The sequence below is a fragment of the Mangifera indica genome, chromosome 3, assembly GCF_011075055.1.
Source record: "Mangifera indica cultivar Alphonso chromosome 3, CATAS_Mindica_2.1, whole genome shotgun sequence".
Lineage (NCBI taxonomy): Eukaryota > Viridiplantae > Streptophyta > Magnoliopsida > Sapindales > Anacardiaceae > Mangifera > Mangifera indica.
The window spans coordinates 10972829-10993083 of record NC_058139.1 but is presented as its reverse complement, the minus strand read 5'-3'; the positions used below and the strand labels follow the sequence as shown (position 1 = coordinate 10993083).

Below are 20255 nucleotides of genomic sequence, written 5' to 3'. Positions count from 1 at the left end.
TTTAAAATAATAATAGTAATGATTACAATTCTCAATTTTTAGAACTCGAACATTATCTTATTAAAATAAGAGATAATCATACAATTTATCAAGGGTAGAAAGTGATCTCAAGGTATTGAGAAGCTTGAATGACATGCTGTGGAGAAAAGTTTGAACTGTCATGTCTCTCTCTTGTTACCATATATAGACACCTGCATGTACATAAGTGATGTGTCTAATTGTTAATTGCGTGGTAATTTATATCTCCAGCTCTGTTTTTAAACATTTTATGAAGGTTCAGGGTGTAAACAGTGATGGTTTAGTAGGGAAGTAAATAAAACCCAACTGGGTTTGTTCCAGTTCGGCAAAAATAACACCCAAGCTCTGCTCGGGCATTACCCCAACCTGAGTCAAGCTTCGGTATATTATTGAGGTTTTATAAAATTACACATAGCCTCTTTATAAAATTCTCACAAACCAGGCTCAGAAAGCCTCATTCATGGACTGGTTGACCCAACCAAGAAAATTCTGAGGTTCCACTCTTGTCATTTTCTGCATCTCCTTCAGAGGTTCCACAATTGTCAGGATGAAAGTACAAGGAAAACCTCTTTGAAATAAAATGACACAACATCAAAACCAGGACATATGATACTAATAAAGGAAAACTGATAAAAAAAATAGTGGGTAATTAGAAGCCGCATTCAGACATAATTAATGCCAAACACATGGGCTCCATTCTAAAATTTTGCATTTAAAACATAACATCTACTGATTAAATGCATCACCATTTATTCACACCCTATCCTCTCCCCACCAATCTCCACACCCCACATTATCTTACCCATATCTCAAGTACACAAATTTTGCTCTTGGATTCATCTTACTTAAACTACCCCACACTATTAACCTTCCCAACATATTGATGTTTGTTAATGTTATCAAAAACAATAAAATATTTTTAGGATTTCATTAGTTTAATACAAATTCTTAAAAACTATTAGTTATATTCAATACAACAACTACTCATTCAATATAGCATCGGCTGGGGCCATCCACATCTTAGTAGTTGGGCTGTTACATCTGCTCATAATTTACCCTAAAACATACACAACTCATACATTTTTGGCACAGAAGATTACATAAGAAAACTAACTCCAAAGTTAGACAGATTAGATGCTAATAGTGAAAAGCTAGAATACTGGTAAACTAATTTAATACCTGTATCCAACAGGCATTCCGAGACTATCCAAGCGACCAGATCCAGGGTAGGCTTTGCTTGTAAAGTTTGAATGCAACTTGGAAAATCTATGGACATTTGATTTTGATTCAACAGACCCATGAATTGTGTACCTCTTTGCCGAAATAGATCTCTCATACTGAGGCCTCTGTTTTGGAGCGCTAAGAGACCTGACCTTCGCCCTTGAAGATTCAGTGTAAGCCATGTAATTTGGATGGTCTGAGTAACCAGTTGTACAGCTTTGCGAGCCATAAGTCTTTGTGGAAGTGAAGGGGCTTCTCCTGAAACTACCAACCCTTGATGATGCAGAAAAAACCTGTGGGCTATTTTCAGCAGTACAATAAGAAACTCCCTCAACTTCGTGGGAGGATTTCCAAGGGCTTAAAGATTGAACTTCATACGAAGTCGGACTTGGTACCGTCTGGTGTGTTGTCAAGTCTTTTGATGTGGTAAAACTCCGGCTATACCGATCTGATGCGACATTAACATGTGATGAAAGAAAGAGATTTCTACCTTTGGGTGTAAAGTGGGGTTTCCCAGTATCAATTTCGAGGACTTTGTCACTCTTCTCATCATCGGTGGTACCAGCCCTCACTGAAGGCCCCTTTTGGTCTTTTGATGGATTATCCATCTGGCGGCCTGACCAATTCCAGCCTGTATGAGCTTTGTCATAGTCAGGACGGGCCCTGCCACTTGATTTTGATCCATTTCTCTGTATTTATTCAGATGACCACTAATTAGAAATGGGACTAAATCTACATTTAACTTTAGAAAAGTGAAAAGGGCATGAGAACAGAATGCACCTTCAGTACTGATGTCACTTCATGTTTTCTATTCTTTAAGCAGATAGAATATTCAATTTTTTCGGGGGTTGGTGGACCCTGTACATCAAAGAAATAAATTACTGCATATTTAGTGTAAGTAGATGCAGACATATTTTGCCACAGGACAGAAGGTCATTGTAGAAATTGGAAAAGTGTTATGAAGAAGTGTGTTGATCTCACTATCGAGTAATTTTAAACAAGACCTAGCAGAGAGTAATCCCGATATATTTCCTCAAGAAAGCAAATAATATGTTCACTGTATCATTCTCTGTTTTCCATATACTCCTATCTCCACATAAATGAAACAAGTGAGATCAATCTAAGGGACAAGATACAAAAGGCGAATTTTCATATTCAAAAGGAGATGAATTGTCTAAAGAAAATAGCAAACGCCTTAGAAGTGGAAATTTCAACAAACTCTTGTCCAATTCACTGCATAAAATTTATGACAGATGCGCTGTAATGCACACCAAAACCATGTTTGAAGTAGCAATTTAATGCATAAAGACCCATTGATGCAATGCAACTAGTTTCTGCAACTCTTACACTCTGCCATTGTCTTCACCAGAAATCATAAATTTATCACATTCATTGAAAAGATGTCCACAAACAAAAAGGGAAAGTTTTACAGGGCAGAAAAAGAAAAATTCTCTGGTCTATAAAAAGAAAGGAGCTCAAAGCTCAGTGTGTATACTTTAAATTTATCATTTCATGCAAAATTACCGAAAAAATTCTACCATGACAGTTCAAACACGGGAGGAAAAGATTAGTCCCACTTACTGGTTGGTGAAAATGTAAAGACTTGCCGCTTGATTGTGAAGATTCAGAGATTTGAGCATGTCCTGCACGAGGATGTGCCTGGGCTCGCAGCAATGCTTGCATTCGTTGAAGCCACTCTGCAGTTCTTTTCCTCTCGATGTGGCCTCTGACAAGTGCCTGAAGCCGTACCAATCCTCTTAATGCTCGCAACGCTCTTCTTGCCTTCAAAATATCAAGAAAACGAAGAATTAACATCAAATTTGTAATTACAATGAAATTTAAGTAAATTAGATACCATTGCATAACTTATTGAACTGATAATTTTAAACTTTAAATCAAAAAACCTTTCTGCTTAGAAAAACATGCAGGTAATAATAAATCTACACTAGCTTAAAAGGCAATCAACCACCTGATTAGAATCATCGGGCATTTTAAAGATCTATCAATCAAGAGACAAGGTATCAGAGAACCACACTATACCATATACTAAAGAACTTTAGATTTATGAAAAGAAATTTTAACACGGTGCTAAGGAAACTTAAATGCTACATCGATAAAGTTTAAAGCTAGCGGGCACCATGAGCACCTCTTGCACTCTGTTCTCTGTCTTCAACGTAGCATCTGAGGAATGAAATTCTGACAATTGAAATCAAATAGAAAAGGACGTGTCACTAGCCGCCTGTCCCGGGCAATGGGTGACGTCCTTCGTTGCGAGGCTTCGACTTCTTGTGCAATACAATTCTACGTTGAACTGTCCAAACTTACGCAACTTTAACTCCGACTGTCGTACAAACGCACTTATGGGAACACATACTAACAACAAACTTTCTGCTTGTTTGGACCCACTAATAACTAAACTTTCGATCACCCAGATGGCCAAAATCTGTTAGAGCTTGACTCTAGTCTTCCCTCCTCAAAAACCGTGTAAGTGCACAGACTCTCTCTGTAGGCTTAATCTATAAGCCGCCCTAGTTTAATATATGCTTTAATTACTCAATCCAAACGTCCATAACGTAAAAGAGCATAAGCACTGCTTTAAGTTTCTTGGCTCGCCCATCAGAGGATCAAAACACCATTTTATTGAAAATTACAAATACTTTTCCAATTAAATAACCAAGCAACCAAAGTATTTAACAAAAAAAAATCTAAGTGAATAATAATCAATAAGACCATTTATAAACAATATAACGTCATCGCAAGCCCACAACAGTTAACTCGAGTAATTTATTGTCAACATCGCCATTTATTGTTTGAAACGTAAAGTCCATAGGGAGTAAATTAAAAGAGGGAACTGAACAGTTTATAGTCCCACACGGATTTTGGAGTGGTGCGCAGTGTGCACCCAGGTACACGCTAGCGAAAAGTTCCTGGAGGCCCTGATATCATACAGGTTATAAGAGGAAAGAGTAAATGCTGGTTTTAGCATGCTGTGTTTTGTAGGTAGTGAGGTTTCGAGCAAAACGACATCGCTGAAGCAACAAAGAAGCATAGCGAAATTTGGATGGGATGCTCGCAGGGCAAAAGCGACATAGTTAAAAAGTTACCATGCGAGTAAAATTTTCAGAATGACGTGTTTAGCCTGATTCATGTAAAGATCTCTCGCAGTTCATCCGTCTCAGCAAACGAGTCAGTTTTTGAAAACATAATTTTTGGAAGGGGAGAAAGCATGAAAAACGTTTTCTGAAAAACAAAACAAAAGCCATTATTAATTCAGCGTATAGAACGCGGTAGAATAAAGAAAAAAGATAAAATGTAGAGGAACAGAGGTGCGTCAACGACGCAGCCACGTCAGGTGCAAACCTAAACACTAATCCCGTAGCTTTTACAAAAAATTCAGCAGGAAGATCAACAAACAAAGCATTTTGATATTAACTTCAATACACAAACAAACAAAAAATCTAGAATGAAAATCCATAAACAGGAAAGAAGGTGAACCAACCAAATATCCACGAAAAGCGGACTGTATTTTAATCGCTGCCACTTCATCACGGACCCCACCACAGCTGCCGACGTAAGCCGAGGATAAATTCGCGCACCTTCCGCTGTTGCTGGTGAGTTTGACGACGGCAGCGGCAGCCTGAGCCGCGGCGACCGCAGCCTCAGCAACGGCCGCAGTAGCCGCTGCCACAGCGATCGCATGTTTGTCGGCATCGTGGCTCTCCGCAGAGAGAGTAGCATCACTAACAGTAACCGGTAGCTCGTGAGCGTAAAATGAGTTGTGTTTGGCGGAAGTAGTGTTGCTGTTGCAGTCTTTTTCGCGGTAGGACTTGCCGAAGCCCCAGAGGCGCTTGTCTTTAGAGGAGTGCGTGGAGTTGGACTTCCTGAGGCCAAGAATGGCGCGAAACCACTTGGAGGCTTTGCCCATGGTTTTTAGTAGTGGAAATGCATGAGCGAGTGAGGGAGAGAAGAGTTGGTTGAGATAAGTGCGAAAAGAAAGAGAGAAAGGAGAGTAGAAATAGAACCGTAGAAGAGAGTATATAAATACGGAAATTATACGGTTCAGACTTCAGATTGTGATTGATATAATAAAATACTGGTGCGTACCGTAAGCGATGGGTTTACTGGTTCACTCGCATAGTAGTCATGTGCAGTTGACGCGCTGTAAGACAATCACTGGTTAAATTGTGGATGATGAAGCGACGTAGCAGCATAGGTCACGGGTCAAAGTTGGTTTTCTTGAGCATAGATACAAAAAATCTCTTACTGAAAAAGATGGGCAGCGGTAAGCTTAAGCTCTACCTTCTGCAAACGTATCCAGGAATAGGATGTCTGCTCTCTCAGAAATCTTATAAAGAAGAGAGTGGTACAGACAGACTACTACAGAAATATATCTATTATTTAGGCAGTCGGGGTTGGCCTTTGGCCTGCGCCTGGCTATTGTTGTTGCTTCAATTGATGGATAGCATTGGCCAATTGTATTATTTTATTCATGGTCGTTCTGAAAGCTAATGATATGACCAAAAATGAGGAAATCACAATATCCCACCCAAGGTTTGGTGCAAAAACCCTTTTCTACCCTTGGTTAGTGTTAATAACATTTTAGGCAAATGAATTTGCAGATGCTTATAATGTGAGAAAAAAAATCTCTGACTTCTGTATGTCTTGAGCCCTTCAGTTGTTAGGTAAATGAATTTTTTATTTAAAATAAATTTACATATTTACCCTTTTAACTTAATTTTTTCTATTGACAGAGTTATTATTTGGGTGTGAAAATGTTATTAATGCTTACTAAGGGTGGAAAAGTGTTCTGGTTAGAAAAATGTTAGTTATCCAGCAAAAAGTGACAAAACACGGAGGTAAGGTCGGTGTTTTGGATTTTACCCATCCAATGGGATCCCCATCAATATCATCTCACCCAAGCTGTCACAAAGTTTGGCTGCCTCAATATAAAAAAATGACAGTTCTCTTTCTCATGTCTAAAATCCTTTAGGATATTAATTAAAATAGGTAATAAATTTGTTTAGGGAAAATTTTTGTAATTTTATCTTTTTTAATAAATCATATCTTTTATATCAAAAATATCTTTTATCTTATTTTTTTGTATATTCACAGTAATTTTTACTAGAAAATTTATTTTGAGAGTATACAAATTAATTTTTACATAATTATTAAGATTTGCAAATTCAAAATAAATTAATTTCTGATAAAATAGTTGATATTTACGTATCTTTACAAAATAATGAACATAACTAAACAGAATGTGTCTAGGTTGTGCACGGGTTGAAAGGGTATGCGTTTTTCTAAAAAGATGAGTATTTTTTCGAAAGGATACATATTTTTTTGAAAGGATACACATTTTTTTGAAAGGGTGCGAGTGCAAAAGGGTATGAACTGATGCGTGAAAATACAAATAGATACATAAAAATATATATAAATGCATACAATATATATATAGAGAGAGAGAGTTTGCATTTATACGTATTTTTATATATTCAATTGTATTTTTACGTATTCGTTCACACTCTTTTGTACTCATATCTTTTTAGATAATCATGCACTCTTTCACATCTACATGCACCCTTTTACATCCACACGTATTTTGTGTAAGTATATTCATTATTTTGTTAGGATTTGTATATATTAATAATTACACAAAAATTAATCTAAAATTAACTTATATACTCAATATGTGATACATTAAAAAAAGAAGATTGTTTAATAAACTATTTTGAATATAAAGTAATAAAGTAAAAAATATTATTGAAATAAAAATTAAATTTGTTTTAAAAAAAAAATCACTCAAAATTTGTTGAAAAAGGTTTAAGTGGAAGTTTAGGTACCTATTTTAATTAATTTCCCAAAATATAACTTTTGATAGTTATTAAAAAATGGTATAATTTCCATGAAATTGTGTAATTTAGGTGCAATTCTAACTTCAATTTAAATTGTAATTATTGTGATTACACATTTGAAAAGATTGGTTAACGACATTGAGAGAACAAAAGTAAAAACCGTTATAATCAACTCATTCAGAAGAGATTTTGTAAAAGTATCAATTGTTTTTTCATATTTTACGATTCGTTTCAATATTTTACTTCTCCTTTTTTATCCAAGAGCCATTGAATTTGAACATCGAATCAAACCAATCAAATTGAATAAATATATAACACACAACACAACACATGTCTCACCGAAAAACAAATCAATCCTTGTTACAACTTGTATGAAGAATGCGCAAGTGTGCATATTCTTAATAATTGTAATAATTTAATGTACACTTGTTATTTAGTGTTTGATTAGGATTCGCTTGACCAGTGGTAGAGTAATATGGTGGAATATAAAGAGTTAGGTGACCTACATCAATTGAAAGCACAGTGTAAATAGACAGTTACAATGTAATCAGAGTTCAACATGATAAAAAAAAAAAAAAAATCATTTTATTTCTTGTCACGGGTGTGGAAATTTAAAAAAATGACCCAAAACTTTTCTTAAATTTGTTCACATTAAGTCAAAAGGCTTTGGACTTGGGCTCAACGTGCCTATGATCATGACGTTCACACTAAATTTATGCTTTTATATTTAGGTCAAAGGGCCACTTCCTACTCAAATTTTAGTACATTTTTTAAAATACATACGGAATAGATAAAAAATTCTAAGTTAAACTGTAATTAAATATATATAATAATTTTATCTAATTTTTTTTTCAAGTTTTAAAAATTAATATTTTAACTTTATACTTGAACTTTAAAAAGTGACTCTCCTCTCAATCCCTAATTTTTTTCTTTACCCTTTCCTCCAGCACTAATGACCGACACAACGTGTTGTTAGACAACACTCGTCGTCCTTCACTAGACAATAGAGTCCATATCTAAATCGTTGTCCAAATTTGGATGACTCTGTCTTGTTTATCTATCATTGCGCTATCGTTCACTAGAGAAAGTGATTAAATTTTAGATTTGGCGTCCTAGGGAGAAAAATAAATTTTTTAAAACTTAATTTAGAGTAAAAATTATTAGTTTTCCAAATTGAGAAGAAAAAATGAAATATAATTTTAATTATTTTAATATTACTGATAAAATGATTATTTTACTCCTTAACCTTAAGAGAAAATTTACAAGTGTGTCCTAATAGATTAAAATTTGAGTGGGTATTTTAGTTTTTTATCTATAGCGGGTATATATTTGTCATTTTATCAAAACTTGAATAGGAAATAGTCCTTTAGCCTTATATTTATTCATTAATTACATATTTAAAGTCAAGGAATATGACTTTAAGAGAGTAAATATAAACTTTTTAAAGTTTTAAAAATTTATTTGCATTATACTAAACTAAATCATGAGTTCATGTATTGATTAAACTTAACATTAATATGTTTGGCTATATAGTAATTTTAAGTGATCAATAGTGACAACAACGAAAACTAATAATCTACCACTTTTTGAACACTTAATGACTCTAAATCAATTTATAGAAGAACTTAACTTTAGTGTAACAAATGCAAGAGTTGCAACAAGGAACAACAACTTCCTCTCCTTCCCATCCACCTCCCTTCTAATTTTTTAAATGGTCACAACTCTTTACACTGAAATCATCATCTTCTTTTCCAGTATCAACTATTATATATTACAAGTCTACATCAAGTGAAATCTTTCTCTTATTTTCTCTCTAAACTCTTTAGTTCTTAACCTGATCAAAGACGCTAAAAGTTTCAACCTTTGTTCTCTTAACTCACCTCCTGAACATATAAGAATGATACTATATACATAACTTGCCTCAATGTGTCCTTTCTCAATAGCTCTCCTCAAGCAATTCAATTCTTAATTTGTTTTCAACATGCTAAAATTTTCATACACGCCAAGTCTAAATAACCATTTTGGGTATCCACTTTCTTTGCAACTTTTCAAAACCCTGGAGACTTGTTTACTCATACACCAGTGGTGAAACTTATTTATGGATGCCTTCTTGAAGATTAAATCATGTTCTGATAATTGGAGAAGATATTTAGAATTAAACTTGACATTGAAAAGATTGATTAACGACTTCGAGAGAACAAGAGCAAGAACCATTATAATCAACTTTTTTAAAAGAGATTCTATAGACGTACTAATTGTCTTTCCACGTGTTGCACTTTGTTTCAATATTTTACTTTTTTTTTTTTTTCAAGAGCCATTTAGTTTGAACCAAGAATCAAATTGATTACATTGTATAAATTTATAACACACAACACCAATTCCATCAAAAAACCAATAACTCCTCGTTACTCCTTTATATGAAGAATGCATAGGCATATATATTCTTAATGCATGGGCGTGCATAAATCTTTGACTTGAAGAAGTTGGACTTTGACTAAGCACAATGACGATGAACGAGTGGCTTGCCTATGAGTCTTCAATATTTGCTTATGCACAGACATGCGACATTCGTGTGCACAGACATACATTAAGCTTTGACTTTAGTTTTATTGAATCTTGCTTGAACTTGTATAGGGATCGACACACAAGAGGTTCTTCCTCGTAAATGACATGAGCGATATTATTTATCGTCGTGCACAATTTGATTTTATACTATATACAAACGTTCATCAAGTATGCATTATTATACATAGTGTCTTTACTTGTATTTTTCAAAGTCTGTCCACTTAATCATGTTTAAAGATATTCTTTAGATAATATTAATTACTTCAATTTAGTTTTTATCAACAATCAAACAACTCAAACAATTATTATTGTTATTATTATTATTATTATTAAAAATTAATCCGCTGTCCCCATGCAAGCACGTTGTTTATGATTTAAACGTTTTTTTTTTGGTGAGTTTATAAATTTTTTATTTTTCTTTCTCTATCTAATCATAATTGTAATATGATGGAATGGGTTTCATCTATCTAGGTCTCAGCACCGTCCACTCGACCAGCAGTGTGGAGTAAAATGATGGAACAAAAAGGGTTAGGAAAGTTTGGTCAATGAAACGAAATTCTAAACAGACAGCGAAAGTGTGATCAAAGTAAAAATAAAAAAATTATTTCATTTCACATCACAGGTGTGGAAATTTGATAAAACGAGTCAAAATTCTCGACAATTTGTTCACACTAAGTCAAAAGGCCTTGGACTTGGTGGGTTCACCTTACACATCAAATAAACATGGTGGTTGAACAAGTACGCAGTCGGCAAGTGCTAGGATTGCACATCTATTCTAAAAATTACCCTCCACCTTAACGCTAAAATATTTTTAAGGCCACGTTGAGCTGTAATTCGTACATAAATATAATGCTAACACAGGAAATGGGTTTAACAAAGCTGCATTTACCAAAACCAAGATTGGAATGGGATTCATTTGTCATATCACTTGTGAGATGACTACCCATTTATTTATTAATTTCCAAGAACTGCCTTGAGATTAGAGTAAAAGCAAGGTGGACCTGCCAAATTCCATATATATATATATATATATATATATTATTTTATATTTTATAAGAAATTTTATTATTAAAATTTAAAAAATATTTTATAAGTAAATTATTTATTATATTAATATGGTGATAAAATTATTTTTTATTTTATATATCATATTATTATTAAAAATAAAAAATTATTATAATATTTTATTATTTATAAATAAAATAAAATAATATAAAAAATAAAAAATAAATTATTAAAATAATTTTTATTAAAATAATTTTTATCTATAAAATTATATATATACATATATACATATATATATATATATATATATATATACACTTTTGATATATATTTTAAGTATTAGCGATTGGGTCCCTTGTTACTGCAACTAAACTCCAGTGTTAATATTAGACAAGACGACCAACTTAAAATTGTTTTTCTTTGTCTCTTCCTATTTGGGAGAAAGCAATGATTTACCTAAATACGTTATAATAGACAATTAGGATTTGTTCATTGATGTTTGGAATTATGTAGCCACGGTTGGAGTCCCCAAACTTTGACAAATGGGGTTAGAATGCAGGCGGTTTGGGTTTCAAGGCGTTGCCAGAAGAAAACTTACAATAGAGTTACGTTCTCTGCACGCCGACACTTGATTGTACTTTTGTTTTAGTCCTGCTTCAACACTTTCATTCCTCTTAAGTTTTGGAGAAAACTTTTATCACCCACCACCAGTTTGGCAACGTCAATTTTCATCCCTAAGTTCATAAACCATAAAACCCCCTCAAAATCTAGTTTTGTTAAAAAAAAAAAAAAGATAGAAGATTTAAACCGATGAATGTGTACTATCAAAAAATATATCAAGAAAAATATGATTTTATCATATTGTACATTGACTATGGTTTCAATTCAAGCTAGTACATACTTTTCAGGGTCTGATTCGACTAAATCAGACAAAATTACATTTTGGTTGATATGTATTTTCAATAAAATTTTGGTTGTTGAATCAATTCGTCAACAATCATGGTCAAGAGCAATATAGTAATTTCAAGAAAGAAAAATAATCTAAGGTAATATAATCATTCAATAAAATTATATATACATATTTTGAGTATATAAAATATATTATTATGTGATTAGATATTACTTTATCTTTAATTCAAAATCATTTAATTATATAATAACATATCATTTGTATACTTTTATATATATATATATATATATATATATATATATATATATATATATATATATATATATATATATATATATATATATATATATATATATATCATAACATTTTTTTGTCAACAAAATTAGGTTTTGGGTAAAAATTTGTGCGTTATGAATTCAAGTGGTTGGAACTTGTAATTTTTCCAAACCTTAAGCGGGACATTGTGATTTGCTCTTAAAATTTTTCATCTGTGATGTCTAATTAGCTTCACTAGTTTTATTAGGCAGACAATTGCACATGTGGGTTTCCTCCGTAATTTTGCTCCAATGTTAGAAAACTCATTGTATTATATCAGTAAGCTGTGTAGCATATTCATGAAGATTTTAAAATGAGTGATGTTAGTGCATGGAATAAATTTGAGTATATAATAATTAAATATTTTTTAATTTTTAATTTAAAATCACTCAATCATAATTACATAATATTATATATTTATCTTTTTTTTTTTTTCATACATATACCATTACATGTGTTGATAATCACCTAACATTAAATTTGTTTATTAATATTGCTAAGTGTCTTTTTGTAATCTAAAAAGTTTGATTTATTGAACTTAAAAATAGTTTTGAGTGGATTTAACATAACAAGTCTCTTATAAAAATAATGCTTAAATTAGGGTTGAAATCAAGTAGAGCCAAGTATTCTTTAGCTTTGATGAACATAATTATCAGTATTCTATGATATACGATACATATTCTACATTATGATATGATATAAGTAGAAAACGATATATATTATAAAAAGTATCAAATTAATATAATAATATAATAGATGTATTTTATGATATAATACATATTATTAATATAGATCGATATATTTAAAAAAAAAAACGATATAATAAAGATGTATATGAAAAATCTTAAATCAATTAAAGTTTTTTTTATTTTTTAAAAACCCTATCATATGATATTCAATGCATAATATAAAAAATTAAGTTTTTAATATGTAATATAATACATAATTCGACTACTATATCGACGAATACCAGGTGCTTTATATAATGTGAATTTGCTTACCATTTTGTTGATTAAGGCCCGACCCGGTATCCCACATGAAATAAAAAACTATCGCATATCAAAATTTGGGTGCTGAACACTGGCTAGTTGCTGCAATGGTGAAATTTAGAGCTCCATTTGTGGAACTCAAACAGCAGAAATAGATATAATCATTTGTTAGAGAAAATACCATTGATGAAATATTACTGTAGATTAATATTTTTAAGTACTGATCATATAATTTTTCTTCGAACTGGAATTATTTCCTGTCTCTTTCCCCTTCCAAAAATTGTTTCAGTGATGATCACGGTATAGATGCTAATTGACTTGTATTAGTTATTCTGTAACTCTACATTAGGTGTTGCTGACTCCCTCAGTGAACAACCAGAGACTCGTTTAACTACAACACATTGCATTGTCAATGCTCCGTGTTCCTTGGAACTGACGGTGCAATATCTCTCTGAAGTAGACCTGACATTCTCCGAATTATGTCTTCAAATGATGGACGCTTATCTGGGTCGCTGGGTGTTTAATAAGGAAGAGTTTAGTTTTAAATCCTAAATCTTAAACCTGTAACCTTAAAGTTTAGCTTCAAAGTGATGAAATTAAAAAACATGAAGCAAAATTACCTTTGCCAGCAGTCACGGATAACAGATGCTACTTGCGGATCAAGTCCTTCTGGTAGTTCTAATCTTCTATCCATGAATCCCACAACTGCAACAACCTATCCCAAACCAATTCAATGATTTTGCTGAAGCCGGAAGAAAATTAACTGCCGTATAAATATGTGCAGGTGCATCGGTGCATGTATGTATGGAGAAAAGAAAATAACCTGTAATGGATTTAGGTTGTTCCATGGGATGGAGACAGTCATTAGTTCCCAAAGGATGACACCAAAACTGAACACATCAGACCTGTTTAAGTAGAACAAATCTTGTCACTTAGCAGAAGACTCAGTGTAGAAAATCAAAATGCTGAAGTATTGTAGAAAGTAGTAAAAATTAATCTCAGAAATTACTTTTCATTCGAAGGCTCATTTCGCAGGACTTCCGGGGCCATCCACTGTGGCTGTTAATGCAACAAAAATGAAAGGAAAATGAAACCCATTAGCAATATCACCTCCAGGCAGTAATAAGAAATTAAAATTAAAGACAGATCTTACTGTTCCTCTTCCGGATTTAGCAGTCAAATAGGTTGCCTCCTTCCACTTAGATAGGCCAAAATCTCCTACCTTCACGGTCCAGTTTCTATCAACAAGTAAATTAGAAGATTTCAGGTCTCGATGTACTATTGGTGGATTTCTGCGATGCAAATAGTTCATTCCTCTAGCCTGCAGCAAAGGGATAAGTGTCAGCAACCTTTCCCTTGACTTGTAGAAGAAGAGATGCAAACACAAACACAGAGAGAAACAGAGCAAGAGCACGTGCAACGTCAAGAGCCATTCTAAAACGCCGTCTAATGTCTAGAGCTTGATTGTTCTTGTGAAGTGTTTTAAATAGGCTTCCCCTGATGGTGTGAGAAAACAAAAATCAGACATAATCCCCTGATGATAAGGAAAGCAAACAAGAGAATACGAGTAAAAGGGGCTTTAAAATTAACTATTTACATTCACAGAGATGAAAATTATGATTAAAACTGAGAAAATAATTACTTCCAGAAGTTAATACAGATTTCTTACCTGGGTAAGAACTCTGTGACAATAGCAAGCCGTTCCTGCGAATACACGGCTCCCATGAAGAGCAGTACATTTGGATGTCTCAGTTTCTTCATTATATCAATCTGAAGTAAATGGAAGAAGAGAATTTGGGTTCAGGTATCTCTTTTCACAATATTCATTTACAATAGAAAATCGAAGTTTCAAATTAAAAGCACCTCTTTTTTGTAGTTCTCTAAGGTGCCTTCACTGTATTCATTCCCAAAGTATACTTTAACAGCAACATCCTAGTAACAAGAACGAATATTTTTCAAGTTAAAATATTGGCTTTACACAGTTACAGCAAGAATTATATAGGAGCTTACTGATCCATTCCAAATTCCACGATAAACAACCGCATAAGAACCTGTAAAGCAAAAAGAAATACACTAAACTGATACTAAATCAAAACCTTCATAGAAATACCTGAAAGCTGGATAAAAACCTATTCAGTAGGGAGTAAGAATTTACTGATTTATAAAATAAGAAATTACAGTGGATACACTATAATAAGCAGAAGAAGTTTACCTTGTCCAATCTCTTCCCCAAGTCTTAAGTCTTCCCAGTGAATTTCACGGTCCTCTGTACAGTTTGACTCATTATCTGGTTTGCCTGATAAGCTTTCATGGCTACAAATGCTCTCTCCTAAACTAGGAAACTGTTTACAATCTGGCTCCAATTCATTAACATCTTGAGAGCCCAATCTTGACATCGATTCTCCTGGTTTAGGAGATGTACAGATATTACTTTCACTTGATGAAGCTAGATCACAGCCCTCTTCAGAAGCATTTGGAACTGTCTGCTCATACACATTTGCAATTGCACTTTTGGCTGCAGAGGAGAAATTTTTTTTGCTCAGGTTTTCTTCCTTGTCTTCACTATGGACCGTGCACTGGCTCAGAATTGGTGCTTTAGAACCTCTAAGAGAATTAGGCACATTTTGCCCTTTGTTACTTACTGATTCATCACCTCCACCTTCACCTCTAGAGTTGCTGGCTTCCCTAATATGCAGTTTTGATAAAAACTTTGCTGCCTACAATCAAGAAATTAAAAGGATTTAGCAGATTGTTCCCTGAGCAAGCCCTATAAATTCCCAGCAAATGATAAAATAGATCCGGCATGACAAAAGTGCTGACTCCATGACTAAATATAAATTTGAAGAGTCAGATTCAACATAATAATGATATATAACTAAAGTAAGATCAAACAGAGTCCATACAATTTTTGAAGGTTGAGCAAATTCAAATGCAGATTCATCCATCCGAGAGCTTCTTCCCATGGTTGTGCTCTTCCCATTTTGAAAATCAGGATTCAGTTTTTCTTCCTGGAATGGTAATTACCTTAATTATTGTTCTTCTGTTTCTACAATATAAAGACTAGATTAATGTAATACGGCTGAAACTTACCATTCTATCAGACTTCTTTAACTTAAAATCTCTGGTGTCTGTTGCATCCTTCGTGTCTCTGCAACTTTCACCTGCCCGGCAGGTATCATCCACATGTATCCTCTGTAGAAGCTTTGATGCCTAATTGGTTCAATGGAACAAATGAACAACACTACACAAAAATAAATGAACATAGAACCAGACAAGAGAAAAGAAATTCTAGAAGTGTGTACATAAGCACCAGATTGGAGACAGATGCTGCTATCTGTGGCACTGGTGCAATTTGTGGTCTCGGTGGGTGCCACTGTATCTTCTTCAAGTTCACTTCACGCACTCTACAACGATCCTCATATGTTCTTAGGTTTTCTGAATTTGCACTATTGAATATTGTAGCATCACTTGACACAGTTATAATTCCAACAAGTTCATCATCCTCATATAAAGGACTCTTTGTCACCATCGCCATAAATATTTGACCGGACCTCTTCTTAAAAGGGAACTGGCCTGACCATGACTGCCCAGAAAACAACCTTTGCAAAATTCTCCTAAAAGGGGCATTGTATTCCTCAGCTACAAGCAATTCATCAGCTCTTAGTCCAACGACTTCATAGTCCTTCCACCCATACAGATTTTCAGCAGAATGATTCCTGAATTAGAAAATTTCATTCCATCTGAAAGTTCTAATGTGATGAAACTAAATATTCAAAGGGGAAGAACAAGTTTATCACCATAGATCCCTACAGTATTTTTTTCAACTCAAATTTTAATGACGGATAGACAAAACCACACTATACCTACTTTATCAAGTTTTGACTTTAAAACTTCTTTCACACTCAATCAAATTGTTCAATGCATACAATCATTTAATCAGCACGCTAATCCACCACAGTTTATTTTCATCAAACACTTATCAAACTCCGCAGCCATTCCTCGAATTCATCTTCCCATTTTTTTTTTTTTTGAAAGTTATATCTATATACCGATCAAAAACTAACTTAAAATTCAACTCTTTCTCTGAAAATATCACAACCCACAATTAAACATGTTTACTATAAATAAACGAAGACGTAAAAAGAGCATAATATTGAAACATACCAATACATGATCTCTCCAGAAGAAACATTGCATACATAAACAGCATGTCCAATAGACTCTAAAACGCTCCTGTACGGACTCCCCTCAATGAAGAAGCCAGGAACGTATCCCCAAATGGAATCCAACGTGGACAAGTCATCAGCTTTTCTCTTCTCCTGCAACAACTCATCAACCTCTTCTTTAAGCTTGGCATGACTGGCCTCCAAGCTGCGAAAGCGATCCACTAAGACACGGTACAAACCGGGAGCTGAATCGTTCGCCTCCATCGAACACGACGGAAAGTCGCCGGAGAAGAGGAGAGTGGAGTGGGGTAGGCAATAAGCTAGTTATAATAGTTAATATTTGTCAGAGAGTGAAAGGTGGTGATGGTATAAATATAAATTAAAGGGAAAAAAAATTGATAGTATTTGTCTGTAGCAACGGAGAGAAGAACACGTGTCAATGCCGGCAATAGGAAGGTATCAGGTGTGGCCAGATGTAACATTGGGGAAAGTGAAAGAGAACCGGGAATTGTTTGTAAGAAAGGAAGTTTGCTATTGGATATTAGAAACACAAACTGAAGTGGCTTGTCAGCCATCATGTGTGTCATAATGAAGGTTTCATTCAATGTATTATTTTTTATTTTATCTTCTTATGTGTACGCGGAAGCCGATTTTTCTTGGGTTATCAATTGAGGTCACTCTCCTCCTCCATATGAAGGTTTTTTTCATGAACACCCATGAGGTTTCATGGACCAATCGAAAGACCTATAATTTTTAGAATATTACCAATTTACCCTTAATGTTAGAGACATCAATTTTGGCCCCCTTTTCAAACGAAAAAGAAATTTCTTAATAAAGATAAGGACAAAAATAGTTAAAATTTCTATAGTCAAGGGCGGGGATGTGAACAAATATATCTCCTATCCGTCCACCCTCTCTTTCGTTCCTCTCCTCTATTATATATTCTCAAAATTTGTATATATTAAATTATCTTTAAAAATTTTGAATTATTATAGATATATCATAAAACTTGATAAATATTTTATTAGGGATGGGAGGGAGAAGGGGAGACAATTTTTTCTTATTGAAACAATAAAAATTCTCCATTATTTTCATATGGCCAAAGAATTATTTTCCACCCAAACTATGTTGAATTCTCAAAATTTCTCTTGTTAACTTTAAAAATATTATTTACTTACTCATGACTGATTAAATTTAACGAAATTCTAACCCTGAAAAATTTAATCTCATTTTCCCCTTAAAAGTTTAAAAACTAACATTTTATCCTCTAAACCAAGTTTGAAAAGATCACATTTTCTCCCCTAGGGTTTAGTTTCAAAATCTATTCACTTTCTCTGGTGCCATCGCCGGTCATCTCTCCCTCTCGACGATTTCCCTTCCTCCAACAGCCCACCTCAACTCCATCTCAATCTATCCGATGTTGAGAGATGTCGTCTAGGAAGATGATCATCTTTCTATATGAAGATGACTCATCAAATGTCATAGATCTCATCAAATGTTAGATAAAGATGATCGTCTGGGAAAATTGAGACTACAAATCTTTTATATCCCATAGATCTCATCAAATGTCATATTTCAATCTATATAAATCATGAGACAAATCAAATGTCTATCCATTACAAAAGTGTATATATTCCTTCATGAAATTTTTAGGTCTGTTTGTTAATTCAATAAATTGTAGGGGTGTCCAATAAAAATCGAGAAGATGATGGCTTGCCTGAGTTTTTTTGGGTTAGTTGCTTGCACTCAACCATATCCAATTATTTTGCAAATTTAGTCAAATTCTTAACAAGCTTTGCAATGTTAAACAAGTTTGTCATGATAAACAAGCAGCGCTTTGCTCCTGTTATACCAATCTTTATCGTGCACAATTTAATTATACAGATAATATATTATTATATAAATAAATAATTTTAAATTAAAGATAAAATAATATCTAATCAAGTAATGATATATTATCTATATATTTAAATTATATATTAAAAAATACATATATATATAAAATATTTCTCATCTTTTTATTTAAGTTTATTTTTTTTAAGAATTATAATACACATAATATTGGAATTATAGCACGTTATTATCCAATTCCTTATTTTTTTTAGTGGGGATGAAGTTGTAAAACACAAAGAAGACAAAATAATTATTTTCCCACTTGAATTTTAATGTTATAACTTTTCATCATTTAAATTTAAAAGTTTTATTTTTTATCTATTACGGCTTCCGTAATAAATTATTAATTTTGTTTTTTATTAAAGTTACAAAATTGTTTAGAGCACTTAATATAAATGTTACTGGACAATCTGATTTCATTTTTTTTTAGTCAAAATTACGATAATATTCTTATTCTGTTTCTTTTTCATCCACCCCCAATTTCCTCTAACCGCCCTACTGCCACTATCTCTTTCCCCAATTTGCTCACCGCCTCCTTCACATCCACCAAATTTACTCACCATCACCTCCTCCTCCTCCTTCGCCCAACTGCCATCTCTTTCACCAACTCCATCGCTAGAGGTAGTAATTTTGACATGATTCAAGGGGTTTTGACCTTTTCCGACTCTAACAAAAAGGGATTTCGTAATAAAAATGAGAAAAGGAATGAGAACAAAAAAATTCGTATAATTAGGGATGAGTTGATGACAGGATATATGTGTCTTCTCTCCCGTCTTCGTTTATTTATATTAATATATTTATTTAAAATATTAATATATCTTTATAGTTTTAAAATATTTATGTTTTTTAAATTTATTTAAGTTTTTGTTGTATATATTAAAATTATTAATATATTATATTTGTAATATTTAAAATAATAAATTAATTTTAATTTTGTTACTTAATATATATATTGTTTAAAGGGTACGGGAAAAATATTTTTTCTAACGAGTATGAAGATGAGATTTTTTTCTTGAAAAGAAGATGAAAAATCATTTTCATCTTGGTAATGGAGATGGGCCTAAAATGGAAATTGTTATCTTTCGCAAGAATAAAGATGACGATTGAGATTTGCTCTCCGCCTCTTCCCGTTACGATCCCTATCCACCGCTGCCATCACCGCCTTTGCAACTCTCACTGCACTTCTCTAATTTTTATAGTAGGGATTTTATATTGATTTTTTAAAAGTTATAAAAGCTCTGTATTATAGTCTCTGAGTTGTCACTTGAAAAGACACTGTTTCAGCAATCATAATGCTAATCCTGTCTCTTACATTAGGGAA

The 20255-nt window shown here is 33.1% G+C and overlaps 2 protein-coding genes across 8 annotated transcripts; both read right to left on the bottom strand.

Moving 5' to 3' along the window:
* Positions 1-73: 73 nt before the first annotated feature.
* Positions 74-5287, bottom strand: LOC123212424 (protein IQ-DOMAIN 22-like). Of its 5 annotated transcripts, none has more exons than XM_044631551.1 (5): positions 4739-5287; positions 2821-3021; positions 2020-2097; positions 1198-1928; positions 74-191 (listed from the first exon to the last, which is right to left on the bottom strand). In XM_044631551.1, exons 1-5 carry the CDS (start codon positions 5162-5164, stop codon positions 89-91), a joined length of 1539 nt encoding a protein of 512 aa, XP_044487486.1. In that variant the 5' UTR covers positions 5165-5287; the 3' UTR covers positions 74-88. The 5 variants fall into 5 exon arrangements, with proteins under 5 accessions (XP_044487486.1, XP_044487485.1, XP_044487488.1 ...); XM_044631550.1 differs by lacking the exon at positions 74-191 and adding an exon at positions 386-586; XM_044631553.1 differs by lacking the exon at positions 74-191 and adding an exon at positions 386-540 and having other exon boundaries at positions 4739-5284.
* A 7889-nt stretch (positions 5288-13176) lies between these two features.
* On the bottom strand, positions 13177-17511 carry LOC123210292 (probable serine/threonine-protein kinase SIS8). 3 transcript variants are annotated; one of them, XM_044628559.1, is made up of 14 exons: positions 17040-17502; positions 16186-16591; positions 15966-16085; positions 15779-15883; positions 15088-15592; positions 14886-14926; positions 14739-14807; positions 14545-14645; positions 14294-14372; positions 14029-14196; positions 13885-13934; positions 13699-13780; positions 13496-13590; positions 13177-13387 (listed from the first exon to the last, which is right to left on the bottom strand). In XM_044628559.1, exons 1-14 carry the CDS (start codon positions 17303-17305, stop codon positions 13285-13287), a joined length of 2190 nt encoding a protein of 729 aa, XP_044484494.1. In that variant the 5' UTR covers positions 17306-17502; the 3' UTR covers positions 13177-13284. The 3 variants fall into 3 exon arrangements, 2 of the variants coding, with proteins under 2 accessions (XP_044484494.1, XP_044484495.1); XM_044628560.1 differs by having other exon boundaries at positions 16186-16557; positions 17040-17210; XR_006501248.1 differs by having other exon boundaries at positions 13496-13580; positions 17040-17511.
* Between the last annotated feature and the right edge of the window lie 2744 nt (positions 17512-20255).